The 18,181-nt window shown below is 40.7% G+C and overlaps 1 protein-coding gene across 1 annotated transcript in view; it reads left to right on the top strand.

Annotated features, from left to right (window-relative positions):
- The first annotated feature begins 4,777 nt into the window (after positions 1-4,777).
- Positions 4,778-18,181, top strand: part of znf385d (zinc finger protein 385D) — a 97,795-nt gene continuing 84,391 nt past the window's right edge. Inside the window, exons 1-2 of the mRNA XM_080895404.1 lie at positions 4,778-5,046; positions 17,013-17,155. Coding sequence (XP_080751530.1) covers positions 5,025-5,046; positions 17,013-17,155 — 165 coding nt within the window. The 5' untranslated portion in view covers positions 4,778-5,024. The remainder of the gene's footprint in view (positions 5,047-17,012; positions 17,156-18,181) is intronic.

Here is an 18,181-nt window from a genome sequence, read left to right on the forward strand (position 1 = left end):
CATTAGTTTTTCTTCTTTTATACCCTTTCTTGCCAGCCACGCTGTGGAGTACTTGGACGCGTGTGATGGAGCATTGTCCTGCATGAAAATCATGTTTTTCTTGAAGGATGCAGACTTCTTCCTGTACCACTGCTTGAAGAAGGTGTCTTCCAGAAACTGGCAGTAGGACTGGGAGTTGAGCTTGACTCCATCCTCAACCCGAAAAGGCCCCACAAGCTCATCTTTGATGATACCAGCCCAAACCAGTACTCCACCTCCACCTTGCTGGCGTCTGAGTCGGACTGGAGCTCTCTGCCCTTTACCAATCCAGCCACGGGCCCATCCATCTGGCCCATCAAGACTCACTCTCATTTCATCAGTCCATAAAACCTTAGAAAAACCAGTCTTGAGATATTTCTTGGCCCAGTCTTGACGTTTCAGCTTGTGTGTCTTGTTCAGTGGTGGTCGTCTTTCAGCCTTTCTTACCTTGGCCATGTCCCTGAGTATTGCACACCTTGTGCTTTTGGGCACTCCAGTGATGTTGCAGCTCTGAAATATGGCCAAACTGGTGGCAAGTGGCATCTTGGCAGCTGCACGCTTGACTTTTCTCAGTTCATGGGCAGTTATTTTGCGCCTTGGTTTTTCCACACGCTTCTTGCGACCCTGTTGACTATTTTGAATGAAACGCTTGATTGTTCGATGATCACGCTTCAGAAGCTTTGCAATTTTGCATTCCTGCAAGATATCTCACTATTTTTGACTTTTCTGAGCCTGTCAAGTCCTTCTTTTGACCCATTTTGCCAAAGGAAAGGAAGTTGCCTAATAATTATGCACACCTGATATAGGGTGTTGATGTCATTAGACCACACCCCTTCTCATTACAGAGATGCACATCACCTAATATGCTTAATTGGTAGTAGGCTTTCGAGCCTATACAGCTTGGAGTAAGACAACATGCATGAAGAGGATGATGTGGACAAAATACTAATTTGCCTAATAATTCTGCACTCCCTGTAGTTAATGTCATAGATGTTTGTTTCTCCAGTGTTTCTTTGGCTCATGGCATGATGTTGGTTGTAGTTAAGTGATTTCTTGATTCAACAGGTCTGCCAGTAATCACAAAAAAATGTGGTAAATAACAGTTAATTCATGATTTAGCAAGAGGGGCGATTACCAGGTATGTTTGGATAACCTTTATCCCTTAAACACCGAAATCATCATTTAAAAATTCCATTGTACATTTACTCAGATTATCTTTGTCTAATATTTGTTTGACGATCATAAACACCTAAGTGTGACATATATGCAGAATACTAGGAAGTCAGGAAATCAGACTTTTGGGACTTCAGAGTGGAGACATCATTAGAAGCAAGGCAAAATGTTTCAAAATCATATATGCTCCATGTGAATAATAATGCTGAAATAGATACAAAGTGAAGTCTTTGAATCTTAGCTGTTTGTAAAATTGAAAACTGAAAGCACTACTTTTGAGCTTTCTGTACCATTAGTCCAAATCATCCAAAAAAAGAAAACAATAGATCTAAGGATATGGAACAAATCTAATTACTGACCTGCTGCATGCATGTGTGTTTTTAACTAATGGCCTGTCTACCTACGTTACTGCAACGCCTCATATCCTTTTTAAATGAAAATTCAAACTTAAAATAAACACAGCACATGGGAGGTGCTGAGAATCCTAACAGTTACAAAAATACAAACTCTCCAGGTGGTAGCTAATCTTCCTTGGAACTTGGAGAGAAAAAACAAGAAGTGAAAAAAAGCGCAGTGCACTCAGCTTGTGATTAAAATAAATTAGCCACCCATGGCAGCAATGAGCACTGCTGAGCCAGTCAGTGTGAGAGAAAGAAATCCCTTCCCACTGTCTTTGATTTGATAAGGTCTGACGTTAATGGAAGTCAGAATAAATAATGTTTTTTGCTGCTTTACATCAGCCAAACATTTTTATCCTGGTAATCCTGCATTAATTCATTCTTTCACTCGCGGGTCAAAACAAACAAGCTGTAAACATAGCATCAACATGTTATCACCTCATTAAGTTGCCATGGTAAACATGTTAGCACACAATGGCCTATTTAACATTAGACAGATATGAGGCAACTAAAACCCAGAGAAAAATCTCTGGATATTTAAAATGGTAAATGGCCTGTATTTGTATAGTGCTTTTCTAGTCCCTAAGGACCCCAAAGCGCTTTACACAACCTGTCATCCACCCATTCACACACTGGTGATGGCAAGCTACATTGTAGCCACAGCCACCCTGGGGCGCACTGACAGAGGCGAGGCTGCCGGACACTGGCGCCACCGGGCCCTCTGACCACCACCAGTAGGCAACGGGTGAAGCGTCTTGCCCAAGGACACAACGACCGAGACCGTCCAAGCCGGGGCTCAAACCGGCAACCTTCCGATTACAAGGCGAACTCCCAACTCTTGAGCCACAATTGCCCCCACCAGCAAATTTTGTTGTTGTTGTTATTTTACAAAATTTCCAAAAAGTCTGGTACATTTTAACTCTTGAGTGCTGATATGTGTGTGCTTTTAGATCATGTGTCAACCTCAATGACTGGGCAATAAAGTTTAAAACAACTCTTGCCATTGAGTTTGGCTCCAAAAATGAATCCTTCTTGATAGATGTCAATATTATAATTATCGACTTTACAGCAGAAAAACAAAATGTTGTTACTGGTACAAAAGCTGTTTTATTTCAATAGCAAGATTTTATCTTGCTATTGAACTGTTCTGGGTATGTTTATTTTATACCTCACCTCTTTAAACTGCATAAAGAATTAAAGTTTGCATTGTTAGGTGTTTGGCTGCTTTGAGTGGAAGCTAACCCTAATACTGGCTGTAGCAGTTAGCTGCCTGCTAAACTTAACCCTGGAGAACCCATGGGGTCAAATTTGACCCCATGGTTTCCCTAGAAAACCAATGGGGTCGGCTCTGACCCCATTGGTTCTCCGGGGTTAAGCACAGCTAACCTGGATCTGCGAACTGGACTCTCGATCCAGGAGTTTTTTTTGTTTGTTGTGTGTGTTGGTGCCTTTTGAAGCAATTTTAATAATTAATATTATGTCCTGCTGTGCTCTTAACAGCTTGCCCAAGATGGCTGTGCATCAGTCTTGGTGAGTCACATAAAAGCATTTCATTTGCATGTTGCTTATTACTAATTAGCAGATGTCTGTCTTTGTGGCATGCACCCACACAGTTTATGGATGCAGCTTGCTAATGAAGGCTATTAATGTTATCTGATAACTTAGCACTCCATCTTCCCATTAAATGTAATGACTTATGACTCCAAAAACAATGAAATAGTGTTAAAATCAAATCAGCACTTCAATAGGTCACCATGGTTTCATGATTAATAGATTAAAAAACAAAGTAGGAAACTACCACATCTTTATAGAGTTGCAGAAATGAGTCCTAAAACTTGGATATTAATTAGTATTTTTTTCAGTTGTCTGTTGAACATAAGCTTTATATGTCTTCATGTTATGTTCGATATCATAATGCACAAGTAACTACTTCTTGCATCGCTCTATATAAAGTATTGACATTGTTGTAGTGACTGGTGTGAGTCCATGCACATGCCATCGTGCAGCAGGTGCAGTGTGTATGACGTTTCATGCACACCTGCACTCTCATTTAGAGAAAGTGTTTTTTTAACTTACATGATTGTACTTACACATCAAGAATTATAAAATTACTTTATCTTTATTCTAGAAAAAAAATGTAAGTGGGCGCTCTGTCCAGGACACTATGGAAAATCCCACTGGCTGTGATATTGGTATCTTAAAATGGTTTATATACTGAATGTTTTGTGGTTGTTTTTACACAATTTGTATTCATGTATATGTTGGTATCTTTCAAAATACAGAAAAGAGTTTGCACTTGGCTCGTCTTGCTCTGCTGTGGAGTTAATTTGTTCACCAGCAGGGCAAAGAAACCAAAGATAATAAGAAAAAGATGGGGAAAAAGCCAAAACATGAGCTAAACGATACTAAAATGTTCTGCAGAGCTTTAATTCTGCCTTGACTGAAATATTTCCCATGCATTTTACTGTTGTTTACATGACAAAAAAATACTGTTGGTCTAATGAAATTTGACTGCCACAATTTAGTTCATATCGCAAAGTTTGTTCTTAATGCTTGAGTGCCTGAAACGCTTCCATGAAATGCTTATCGAGAAGTTTGATGCCTGACATTTTTGTCTGCTTCCGTGTTGCTAAATCTCCTTCATAACCTGATTTCTCCCAAGTTTTTCGTATGCATGCAAATGTGCGGTGTAAGAAAAAGATGTTGATAAAAGACAAAATGTGAAGAAAAGCAACAAGAAAGGGAAAGAAAACAAAAAACAAGGGGCAAAGACATTAAAAGAGGTGGAAACACTGAGAGAGATATGAAGAGAAAGACAAAAGAGAAAGATGGGAAAAGTCAGAGTAAAGTAAAAGTAAATGGAGCGAGCTGGAGATGGAAGCATGGAAAGGAGAATACGATAAAATAAAGCAGTGACAGCGGGGGAAACCAGAAGTGAGAAAGCGCAGGAGAGGGAGAGGCTTGGTTGACACATAAAACAAAGATGAGACAACTACAGAGAGCGAAAGAGGCATTTGTGGAGAAGAAGCTGTTGCTGGAAAATGCAGATACACACCTCGGAGAGAGAAAAGAAAGAAGAGCAGGGATTTAGCTCGTGGAGGGGCCAGAGAGGAGAAGGAGGAGGAAGATAAGAGGAGGAGGAGGAGGAGGGAAGGGAAGCGCTAAAGAGGAGGGGAGGGGACGAAAGAGGCAAGGGAGGACCAGTACGAGGAGAGAGGGAGAGAGAGGCAGATACGGAGGTCCACAGACAGCAGCGGCGTGCAGAGTGCAGCATGCAGACTGGCCACTGACGCTGCTGTTGGATTGAACACACATGCGGACACACACACACCCCTGAGGAGTGTATGAGACATGCCCAGGCTGCTGTCCATGGACACACACACACTGGCAGGGCACCAGAGAGGAAATACAGCAAACCCCCGAGCCTGAGGAGCTATGGAGAGCAGCATGTTCTTTGGTGAGTGTCTATATTTATGTGTGGTTGTGGAGTGTTTACACAGAGCACCTCCTCATCGTGTGTGAGAATCAGTGCAAAGTCCTTCCTTTAAAAGCATGGGAGTAAAAGCACAGGTTTCCTTTGCAGGAAAAGAGCGTGAAGTTACAAACCTAAGAGACCTCTTTTTGTCTGCGTGTGTGTTTTCGCTGCTTTATCACAGTCAAATGCAGAGTGAAAGTGCACATTTTCTCCTCTCCAAAATGTAAATATGTTACAACCTGCCTGTTACTTGTTCTGGAAACTAAAAAAAGGCGGCTAGGGGAGCTGCTCGCTGGAAGCGTGAAGTTGCTCACGGAGAGCTCCTAAAAATGTTGAATGAACCTGCTCATCAGGTAAACGCCTTCCTAAAGCTCATGTATGAGTTTATTGGACTCAATCCTGGGTGGCTGAGAATCCAAGCTTTGGATTTCATTGTGGATGTTTAACCAGCTGACACTCTGGAGGAATCTAAATAAGACTGGAGTCTCCTGGCTTGGGCGCAACTTGATATTCAGTGTAGGTTAGTTAAAGAAATTGACGAAAGGCCCCTTCCATTAGTTTTTATGGAGAAGACTGAAGGAGGCTTTAGAAGACTTAATGCGCGAGCGACTTCAAGTCAAGTGCTCTTCTCACGGCTGGCTTACAGTCACATCGGAGGAATGATTACACAGGGATCCGGAGTTCTAAGGGGGCGATTTGTTAAATGAAATACTTTTCTCTATTCAAGGGATTAAAGCGATCTGAAGTTACAGACCGTGGCTTGTAAGCATCAGAAGGATTTTCTCTTGTTATGCCATACACAGAGGAGGAGGAGGAGGGAGGGAGGGAGGAAAGGAGAGCTGGAAGCTTATAAATGAATAAGCTGTCAGGTGTAGAGACAGCTTGAGCTCTTTGAGATCCACAGTCGATGTCGGTCAGGTGTGAAACTGCTGGATAGCGAAGAAAAAATAAAGGTAGTGCTGGTCGGGCTGGATGAGTGGGTTTCAAGTTTGGGCCCGTTTAACCCAAAATCATAAGAAGTGAAAGTGAAAACGCCAAGAAGAACTCAGAGGTTTCGTCAGAAGGTCACGCTTGTTTTCTTTTCATTCTCATCAGGTGGAATACTAAGAGGCACCTCATCGCCACTGCTCAGTGTAAAACAAATGAAAGGGTAAAGGTCACTGCATACTGGGTGTGCATCGGTTTAGCATTTATGAACGCAATCCTGAGTGCACTGTATGGAGAAAATGGATGGTATCTCTTAAAAGATTAATAATGCTGTTTGTACTCTCGCTCTGCATTGCTGCAGTTTTAACTGGAGCTTGTTTTCCATTGAGGTGATTAATATCAAGTGACTTATGCTGACCTCTTCGAAACAAGATTCCAGTAGTGTAGGAATAAAAATAAACAGAGCAGAAACAAATGCTAATCTCTCATACATCACAATCAGTAAATGAACTCTGAGTGGGGTAATAGGTGCTGAGTGTGGGCTGCAATCATACAAGCTATTAGCGCTGTTGAGTCAGAGGCCCAGAAGATATCTAGCCGGTGTGTTTGCCACTGTGGTCGGCGTTTAGCCTCACATAAACATCTTTTTGGTTAACCTCAGATTACAGAGTGCATGGGAAGTGATTGTTGGAGCCAATTCATAGACAGCTGTGTTTATCAGTGGGCTAAACTCATGACAACTACAGTATGCTAATCTGAAGGGACTAGAGGTAGCATGTGTTATGTAGCTGGAAGCCAGATTTATGCCACACGCCGCTGAGATTTATGAAATTTCAAGAGTAGAGAGTTTATCCTGTAAAGGTTAATTGGAAAATGGGTGAACGTGTAGCTTTCAAAAAGTAAGAATGTTCTAAATCTACCCTTTGTACTCACTTTGTTCATTTTAATGGGGGTGAAATGAGTTTATGCTGCGTGCTTGAAGGGTATTGCTGATCTCACAGCATGTTAAGGGTCGCAGAATACAATCAGGAAACTCCGCAAAAACACAAAAGTGTTAATCACATCTGGAACGTCATCAGCATATGAATGAGTTTTTAGGGGAATTCAGATTTATCTAATAATTGGATTTATATTTGCTGAGAGAACTAGATGGCCGCGCGAGAGCAAGCTTGTTATTTTGAGACTCTCTGGCAGCGCTGGCTCTTGGTCTCTCTGGGCAGATCTTATCGGAGGAACTGCCAGGTTCAGGACAGTAAGAGGAGGCAGAAGGTGGAGGAGAGCGAGCACGAGATGATTCATTATTAATGCCAGTCGGCGTCCTCCAGACATCATTTTTACTCTCTCCCTCTCTCGACATAGTGCCGCAGGAGTAAAAAAAGCTTGAGCCCCAGATACGCAAATCCTTCAGGAAGGGCAATGCAGAGGACAGTCAGAGTCTGAAGCACAGTACGATACAGTAACCACACAAACACACACATCTCGTTCAATGAGCTGCTCTTAACATCTCATACTGTGTGTGCAGCAACACGGTCTCAAAAGGAATGGATAAGCAAAGGCCGGTGGGTGAAAACTTGAATCTATTCCGATCTTGTTTCCAGAAGTCAGATCTCATCTCAGCTCTACATCCTTACGCTTGTGGGCCAAGCGGGCAAAAAAGCTTCTTCAAAAGCCCGAGGTTGAATGCGTATCAGCTCGATTGTGCCTAATTTGATTCATTGGAATTATGTTTTAATAAAATAAGCCCTAAAGCATGCCTTCAGCTGACATTAAAATGTTATCAAGTTGCATTATGCTGATGTGTTTGCATGTCCTGCAGACACAGAGCATCATTAGCATTGGATTGCTCTCATGATGTGGGGAAAAAATGACAGCTGTGCTAATATTTTTCTTTTAGCTCAGCTTTGGGCACCGCCTACTCTTCAGCGAAATCTTTGGGTTTTTTAATTGTTATGTTCCCGTACAAATTGCTGACTTTGTCTGCTTGGATTTTGGCACTGGGCAGCATCGAGTGTGTTTATCACGGCCTTCTGTGGTGAACAGAACTGTCTGTTGTGGCTGGAAATGATTTGATGAGACCCAGTGAATCCAAACAGTAAAGCATTGGGCAAAAACAATGAACACTTTGTTGAGCTCGAGGAAGCAGGGTCAAGTGCCAAATCTCTATGAGATTATCACTCTACAGTAAGTGATACTTATCCATTTACATACAGTTAATTTAAAATACAAATTAGAAAAGAGCGTAGTTCTTGGATTCAGTTTTTCTGGAAAAAAATCCAAGTCCAATGGCTGTACTGTGATTTCAGCTGCATTCACATGTAAAATGATCTCTCATGCATAAGATAAGATAGCCGGATGTTGAAGCAACACTGAGAGAGCAAGAAGTGGCAAAGGATGAACAGCGGCTAAATCTAGTGATAGAGATACTAAATTAACAACAATCAAGTGAACTGAAGCGTGACGGTCACTGCTGAGAGCGAGAGCGATGTCAGGTGGACAAGCTGAGAAAGCTAAACGTTTCCATTTTAATATCGCAAAATCAAAAATCCAGCGCACCAATAGTTGGGTACAAATAAAGAAAGTAGTATTGGTCTAATTAAAGCAAAATTGCACAGAAACACTGTAAATGAAGCCTATTATCAGATCTTTGCTGAGACTTCATTTAAGCAACGATTGCATCTTATTTCATATTTTATTTGATTGATTTCATTGGTTTCACATTTTGCAGAGGGAGACAGTAAGCTCTCTTTGCAGTTTTCTGTGTGGCATCAAGTACAAATTTGCGGTTACATTTCATAAACAAACATTTTGCAACCTCAACAACTCATAAATCTTACATTTAGCTCTCGCATACTTGGTGCCATTGCCTGCACGAGAAGCTCACAGAGAGGTCTTCATTCAGCTCCAGCACTTTCCGCACTATGTAAACAGATCAGTACCAGAGAGATTGTTTGGAGGCCACTGTCCTGACACATAACCAGGCTTCTTGTTCCAGTGATCTTTACTGTTCCATTTGTTTGGCTTTTGCTTGTTTACTTTAGTTGTGATGATTTCAGCAGATACTCCTGAAAGGAAAATAGACGACTAGGCCCGGCAAAGTTCGTCATTTCTGACTTGCAGGTTTTTCAGTATTCAATATAATGTGACCCGATGACCTTTCAGAGTGGCTCCGGAGAGAGACTTGATGCAAAGTAGATGACACCGTCACCTGGATTTACTCAGTCACTAAGTCAGGCACACAGAAGTTCTCTGACATGTATGAAACATGTATCCCATTTGTGCTTTTACAGCCTCCTGTACCTGACCTTTTCTGTCACTGTGTTAAAGTATCATGAAAGGAGTATGGTGCTCAGTAGCTGGGGTCAAAGTTTACTTTCCTTGTTGCCTTTTATGGTGACCTTTTGCTGGTGGTTGTTGCATTACCTTTTACCTTTTTACACCTCAGGCTTAGGAAATTATGGAAGACCTTAATTCTTTACTCTCAGAGCTCTTTAGATTATTAGCCATACAATATGTGTGGAATTAAGGCTGGAAACCAATCCAATGCTGTGGACCAGATAAAAAGTTTATTTAATTTATTGGCATGAATTTTTGCACAAAAAAACCCAGGGAATTTGTCCAGTGACCTTGGTGATCCTGTTACTGTTCATATTGCACCAGAGTGAGAAATATCTCAGAATAATTGCATCAGTTCCTGTAAAATTTACAGATATTCGACAGCGGGACAAGTACTCATGTCTGATTCTCTAAAATCACCATACACACACGCTAAAGACGTTTTACATTTACATGTAAAGTGAGCTCTCTGAGAGCAGCAGGAGGTCTCTACTTTTTATGTCTCCCTCTGTGCACCGCTGCTCTCTGTCACTCGCTCCACCCCATGAGCACATCAGACGGGGAGAGAGCGAGAGCGCATCGTTACTGTGCCCGTAGAGCATGATGATGTGCAGCTTTAAAGCTGTTGCTAGGCCTTGTTTGAAAAGACGTGATCTGCCAAAGGTGTATGAAAAAGTGACGAAATCTTGTGACAAAGTTGCTAAAACAACAACAAACAGGTGAAGTGAAGTGTGATTATTACTGATGTGAACCAGATGGATGTCAGGTGAAGAAGCTGAGAGAGTTTATATTTCCAAAATATCTGAATCCCAGATTTGGAAACGGAATCCTACACAATAAGTGAAAGTCCAGAAAAATGAATACTTGCCTATATGTTAGCATGCTAAAGGGAAATTGTGAATCTTACACAAATTAAATTAAATGGTTTGGACCCTGATGTCAGTATTTAGCTGAAAGCACTGCAATGTTAAGTTATAGACTAGCCATGGATGGACCCGTATTGTTCCTCATTTCCAGCAGGCAGTGACCCCAGCAGTTATGAAGAGGGTCTATGATGTAAGAATCAGTATATTCTTTTAGGTGACTGAATATCAAATGCCCTTGATTTTATAGTCAAACCCCTCACTCGTGTTTTCAAATAACAACAAGCTGACACCCAAAAAGTGCCTTTAAATGCCTTTAGATGTCTTTACTACTTCTACTAACAATAATAATTCAGTTTTATTAATATAGTTCCAAAACTAGTGCTGTCAGCGTTAACCTCGTTAAAATGACATTAACGCCATAACTGCATTAACGCGGCAAATCTCAGTTAGCGAGTTACCGCGGCTTGCTCCGTGCGTGAGGCTGCACAGCGTCAACATGTTAGCGCGGTTAGCTTGGCCCAGAATACCCATTACCTCAAGACTTTTTATCTGTAAGGTAAACACCCCACAGTAATACAGAGAAAATTCCAGCTACCCCCTATATCCGAGCACTTGGCGACAGTGGGAAGGAAAAACTCCCTTTTAACAGGAAGAAAAGGGGCAGCCATTTGTCACGACCCATTGGGGATGATGAGATGGCCGCCCCTCCGTGAGCCTGGTTCTACTGGAGGTTTCTTCCTGTTAAAAGGGAGTTTTTCCTTCCCACTGTCGCCAAGTGCTTGTCAGAGGTGGGACCAAGTCATTGTTTTGCAAGTCTCAAGTAAGTCTCAAGTCTTTATCTTCAAGTCTCAAGTCAAGTCTCAAGTAATGTCAGGCAAGTCAGAGTCGAGTCTCAAGTCACTGGTGTAAAAGTCCAAGTAAAGTCACAAGTCTGAAATTTTGAATTTCAAGTCCTTTCGAGTCTTTAAAAAAAAAACGAAAAAAAGCATGTTGCAGTTATGCTAAATGTAAATATTAGACCATGTAATTTTAAATCTGTGTTTTTCTCAACACATGACAAAATAGTGAACTTAGAAAATATACACAAATTGTGAAATTGCACCTCTTTAAAATGCAGCTCAATTAAACCTAGCTCCAAGAATAATTTTCACCGACAGTTCTGAGATAAGCTGCATGTTATTCTTGGATGCGGTTGTAGGACCGGCTTTAAAATCGCATGACAAAAATATCATACATAAATAAATGATATTTTTTTTAAAATATCATTTAAAAAAAAAAAAACTGCATCACCAACGTAGCCTGGAAAACATTTGCTAGTTAGATGAAGTCAGCTATCTCATCGTAGCATATTTATATGCATATTTATAATTATACGCTTCTTGGAGTGAGCGCATACACTCATGAAGTTTAGTAACTTCCGGTCACTGCAACAAGCCCAGGTACAGTTTACCGACGGATGGGTGCAGGACCTTGAAATGCACCGTGTAGAAAGTAAAGACCATCGTACGTATCATAAGTTTACCAGTCTCACAAATCGTCTTCATAAATACACATTCCTTAACCGTTTATTAATAGGACCTTTGAGCTCAATGGTAATTAATTAGCAGTGGAAATAATTTCTGGTAGCATCACAGAAATGTAGCAGTGACAATAATACTGTATGCTGTAATCGCACTGGGCAATTAGTGATACAAAACAACTGTTTTATCCTGTGAATAAAAGTATATGTTTTTGTCAATGTACCATAATAACAGAAGCGAAACGCAATATTGTGTCAGGACAATTCACTATTTATGCACAATAAACAAAGGAGCATAGCGCGACCATTTCTGTTCAGCGCCAGACTTGCTTGTAACCTATATCACTAATTATGTTATGAAAATGACGTATTAACTACTACAAAACACTGACCTTTGTGTAAATGCTTGGAGCAGACTAACCTGTGAGCTGGAGGGTTCTGGGACGTTATCCGGTTGTTCAGTCTGACGTCACTAGCCGTGTCTGGACCTAAACTCTGCTGCAGGTCCATATATCAAACGATCACTATGGCATTACTGAGAGTTGAAAAACTGTCTAAAGTCTTTCATCTTTAATAAAATGATCAGCGTTCTGCTCTACCAGGTGTAACAATTGAGTTTAACATCCAGGCATCCATGAAAACGGAATTTATGACATTTAACGGAGTTAGAAGTTAGCAGGGAGTTAGCTCGCTAGCTTCTATCTAAATACAATATAGCATGTCCTGACTGCGGGGTTTTGGAAACAAATTAAAACGTACAGCTCTGCTATCACTTCCAGCATAAATGAAGACAGAAAACTAAACAGCAGTGACGTTTGTAGGGTTACTGAAGTTGGGCTAGCTGGTATATAATGATGTGCTATGTTAGCATAATATAAACAAGCTAACTTTTTTCCCACTCGATAAAAGTTAACGTGAGTGTTCTCGGTGGTCAGAAACAAATGTAATCGCATGGCAGGATGCTGTAAAAGGACCAAACTTCAGCCAGGAGAACAACTGAGATAATCCATCCACAATACGAGATTAGTCATTCATATACTGCTGCATGGGCTGGGCTGTAGTTACATCCTAAGGTTTTAAAAACTGAGCTTAAATAAATGATTAGCGGTAATAAAAGCCGAGGGAGGTCAACAGGGATCACTGACTGTTTTAGGAGCTTTTTGAGATCAAATAGAAGAAAATACATAAAATTAAACATGTTAACAACACAAAAGCCATATTAAACGCAGACTACTTTAGACCCGGAAGTAGGATTCGTCGCGTCATCACTGAACAACCGGATATTTGGTCTTTGAATGACTGCAATCCAGGCCATCCGTCGCCTCTTTGTTACTTCGGAAACATGGCTTGAACAATTTCTCTTCAACGACGTAATCCGATAACAACCGATCTCTTTACCCGTCGGCTTCCCGTGGCTGTCATGCGACCGGCTATTGCAGTTAATAATACAACAGCTTCTTGACATTTTTGTGTTTCTTTTTATCGCTGTGTAACTGATTTTAATTGAAAGCCTGCATGCGCTAGTACCGCTTGCCACGAGTTCCCAGAATCCTTTGCGGTTCTACCCGTGAATGACGTCACATTTTCAATCTCTATATAATATGCATGTTAAATTTTATATTTGGGGTAAAATATCAAGTCTTTTCAAGTAAACCGGTTCAAGTCCAATTCAAGTCCCAAGTCATTGGTGTAAAAGTCCAAGTCAAGTCACAAGTCTTACAACATTTTTTCAAGTCAAGTCTAAAGTCATAAAATTAATGACTCGAGTCTGACTCGAGTCCAAGTCATGTGACTCGAGTCCACACCTCTGGTGCTTGTTCACAGAGAGTTGTTTAATTGTCGGGGTTTCTCTCTTTTACTTTTTTTTTTACTCTTTACAATTTAAAAAGTATTGAGGAGACTGTTGTGATTTATAAAAATAAAACTGAATTGAATTGAACTGAATCTGGTCAACCAGTTGAGGCTGAGGAGAGGGGTAATAATGATAATAAAAACCAGTAGAATACTAGAGGTTGTTGGCAAAAAATAAAACAGAATTTAAGAAAACTAAAGAGACTGAAAAATACTGCATGAAAAATAAATATTGTTTTTATTGTGAGGCATGTGAATAGTGTGGATTAAAGATGCTTTATTTATAAGCAACAGATTCTATCTCGAATGGTGGAAAGAAAGCTAAGTACAGTTACTCACCTTTGAAAGTATTTCGCTTTTATCCATTTCAGTCATTTTTTTCCCCTTCAACATTTAAGGTCGAGTAATAGAAGGCAGTGCCACTGATTTAATTTCACAATAGTGCATAAAGCTACAGTTCAAAATATTAAAGCTGTTACTCTTAATTAAGTACTAATAATTCAAAAATCTTGAGCTATAAAACACTCTAAAAGTGACCACTTATGAAAGGCTTGTAATGGAGATGTTTTATGTGTCTCGAAATAAAATTGCTATTTTTTTCCCACTAGTAACTGTGTCAATAAAATAACACAACTTTATTGCGATTTCCTGTTCAGTGATGGAACAAATCAGTTACTTGTATATAAAAAATCTCAGACTTCAACAATGGTGGGAAGTCAGATTTCATATCCTATCACTCAGCAAACCAAATGTGACCCTATCAAAAAAATGCAGTTTGTCACTCCTCATCTCACTGCAGACTAATCTGACACATCATTCCCGGTGTCTTTGAGCGGGCTGTTTTGACTGTGCGCGTCGAGCTGATGAATGGCGGATTTTGGCTGAGAGAGAGGTGAAGCGAGCCTGCAGGCTGACGTCAGGCCGGCATGTTGAGAGATGGCACGGTTGAATGATCCCTACAGAAGGACATGCTTTGTTAAAGTTGGGACTAGGACGTGCCTCCACATGAGAGACAGCATGTGCTCTTTTTTCCAACAGATGGCAGCGCTCCGGCAACTGGAGGGAAAAGACAGAAGACAGAATGGGAGAAGGGGGGACAAATTGTGGGGTTTTTTCCCCCTCTTCTCCTCTCATCTTTATGACTTTTGCTTTTTATTTACCCCTAACCACTGCCTGGGGACTGAAACGTGGCAAAACTTGTTTTTATTTGTCTCAAGACAGTGGTTTGATATCGTATCTGCCAGCGCTTTAGAGCCACGCTGGCCCGGAGTTCCACTGTTGTTAAATGTGCAGTGATTTAAAAAAAATCATCCCTCTGGTTTTCATTATAGCTTTACGGAATAGCTTCTTTAATTCCTAATGTTTTGGAAGCTTGTGACCGTTTTTTCTGCTCTTTTTCGTTCGGTCCTGGCTGTACTGAAATCAGTCCTGTGCTGTTTCTAATTGGTGGTTTTAAAAGCACTCTGCTGGCGTGGCGCGCTCACATGACAATAAAAATGAAATATTTACTTTTGTTTTTCCTAGAGATGTGTGGGCCAGACCTCACTTGCCATTGACTGATTGAAACATTGCGCTCGCTGCAGTCATTCCACGTCAGCTATTTGTGGTGACGATTTCAGAACGAGAACATCTGTTTTGAAGAGATAAACATCATTGCAGAATCACACGGCGGTTATCTGCATATAAAGCTTGCTCTCGGTAGACAGTTTTGGTCTTATTGTGATTACAAGAAGGAAATGAATTCAGGGAATTCACAAGACTGCAACCTGAAAGAGTAGAGTGAAACACTGAAACAACTCACAGAGTGTTCTCTTAACCGTGTAGTAACGCACATTAATGACTGCACTTGCAAGATTAGAGTAAGTAAAACAGTTAGAATGAACCCTTCCATAATGATATAACTTGTAATGGTTATTGGCGAATTGTCGATATGATATTGATCATGGAGGTGAGTTCTTGACTCTGAAATCAACAGCCATATACCTAATGGTGAGTTTCCACAGGATCCATCATTTCCACGTTGAGTTTATTATCTGTGCAACTAGCTGAGCAATTGTGGTGCAGCTGCATTTTATTTCTGAACAATAGAGCAACGAGTTGCATAATGTTGAGGTTTAAACTTCTTGACTTGCCTCTGAGAACTACATAACTTCATGATCAGCATGGATTATTTCTCATGTTGAAGGTTTTCAAGAACACTTTCTTTGCAGTGACAAAGAAAATCTGTGAAACAGCCATGGTGTTTGTTTAAGTTTGAATTTCAGGAGCAGAAAGTCTATCAGATGTATTCATCCAGTCAGGTGCAATTGTAGAAGAGGCTGTAGGGCATGGCGAGTACTTGTCAGTTATATGACGTTAAACTATTTAGTGGCTCATTGAGCAAGCATCCAGGGAGCATGACCCCTCTTGTGCAAAAACGGCTGGGACATGTAGTAACAGTTTCATTAGCTTTGGCTGAAGAAAAAGAAAAATGCTGACTTAAGATTTAAAACAAAGTGATACAGAGAAGGATGATGTATATATTTAAAACTGAATGTGTGGCAAGAATGACAGACCTCACATAGTTCGTTCTTTTTTTATTCTGGTTGCTGTTCCTCTAACACATGGCCACAGCTTTTCAGCTGCGTCCACACACAACAACAACAACAACAACCCCAACCTCAGGTCCCTGCACGTTTTATACAAGGGAGGCGTGGTGAGCTGATGGAGCTCCGGTGTGTCAGCCTCCCCGGCAGCCGTGCAACAAACCACGCCCTGCCAAAGAATGAAATTGTAAATCTTATTAGTTTGTTTTTCTTTAAAAAATTGTTCAGTCTTCACTATTGACAATATATGAAATCCAACAGCGATGTTGGATTTCTTTACCTAGACGATACCATATTTAGATGAGAAGGTGGAGTTCTACTGTAAGTCATCATCATTCCCAGGCGTTGGTTACAGATCTCTGTGTTGAGCAACCAACCAACAGGAACAGCCACAGCCCTAACTTTAAAGTTTATCAGCATTTAGATGGATAAGTTCTAAAAACAAACTTTCCTACGAACTCCTGGTACACTTTCTCGTTTCGGTCGTTCTGTCTAGCTCTCTCTGGATTCTGTCGTTAGCCACCAAACACAAAAGTTTCTACACCTCATCGCTGGACCACAGTTTTTATTTGTGTGTAGCCTTTTCAGTTAGTGACAGTTTTCAAAAATGATTCTTGTGAAGGAGTTCCTCTCATGACCCCATCCAGTGTTGTCACTCCCTGGAGAATTAGTTGTGGTGGCTGAGGTGCTTAAGTGGTAGATTAAATGATTTGTACAAACCGAAAGCAGGGGCATCATGATGTCGTAGACCTGAATAAAACAAGCACTGAAGATTAATTTAAATGTACGCTTCCAGATTTCGGCTTGTGCATCTTGCCCTGTTGCTGTCTGTAGTTCATCATGTTGCCTTTGCTCTCCCTCCTGCAGGTAACACATGTCAAAATGGCCTCATGCCTGCATTGGTGCGTCCCACCCTGCCTGCTGTCCAGACCTCGCTGGCCATGAAGCAGTTTCTACCTATTCCTTTGGATACAGCCTCAGCGGTCAGCCTCTTTCCAGGATTCAACACAGTGAGTGTCATCCTTATCTCCTTGTGTCATGTGATCGGCTTGCTGGTTTTCAGATTCTCTTTGACTCCTGCTAAGGTCACAGTGAAGGACACCCTCTGTGATCTCAGCAGCAGAGACAGATTTTGTATTTCAGTTGTGTTTTTGCCATATTTGTCAGCATGTTTGTTTAAGCTGTTATTACTGCTTCAAAAAGATACAATGAGGAGCTTTTAGCTTTGAGGCAATAAGCTTCAACCTTTTTTTCCACGTCTTTTTATCAAACACTCTTTCACACAGTTGCACATAAACCATTTAATTAGGATGATTCTTTCAAAGCTTAAATGTGAGTTTGAAAGGGAAGGAGTATGTATAATGTGGCTGACACTTCTCTGAAAAGGCCTATGTCTGTCTATGGATTAATAAATGCTTTATTATGCAAACATTTAGATAGAAGCCATTTACGTTGATCTCCAACCATTTCGTTGTATATCTATTATAGAACCACACATTTTGTCTTTTCTCAGTGCTCCACTAATGTGTTTCTGCATTTCTGTATGTGTGATTATTGTGATTATTGTGCACTTACTCTGCTAAGAGTTAACCTAATCTGTTTTATCTTTATGTGATTTATAGACAGCTCTGCCTTTAAGCTCCAAGTTCAAAACTCATAAAAACAGAGGAGGTTACTTCTCTTGGAAGAATTTGTCTGCAGAGGACAGCTCATCTCCTTGTTGACATTCACATCTGTTTTTATTTTTAATCCAGACGCAGACGATGATGTAGCTTACTGTAGAAAATGCTGAAAACTAGTGTGCATCCAAGCAGTGTAAAATGGCACAATCCAAAATGTGTCTTCAAAACCAGCCATTGTTTCTTTTAAAAATATGGCTTCTTAAGTATTTCTTAGAGCACAGTGAGCCTGCACAAGCATGCTTCAAGATGCACTCATAATGGTAGCAAAGGTCCGGCTGCAGAAATGTTGCAAATAATTTGGCTTCATTTTATGTGTCTTTGTCCAAATAGTTTGCTGATAATCACCAAGATGTT

The sequence above is a fragment of the Rhamphochromis sp. 'chilingali' genome (assembly GCF_963969265.1).
Source record: "Rhamphochromis sp. 'chilingali' genome assembly, chromosome: 11".
NCBI classification, from domain to species: Eukaryota; Metazoa; Chordata; class Actinopteri; order Cichliformes; family Cichlidae; genus Rhamphochromis; species Rhamphochromis sp. 'chilingali'.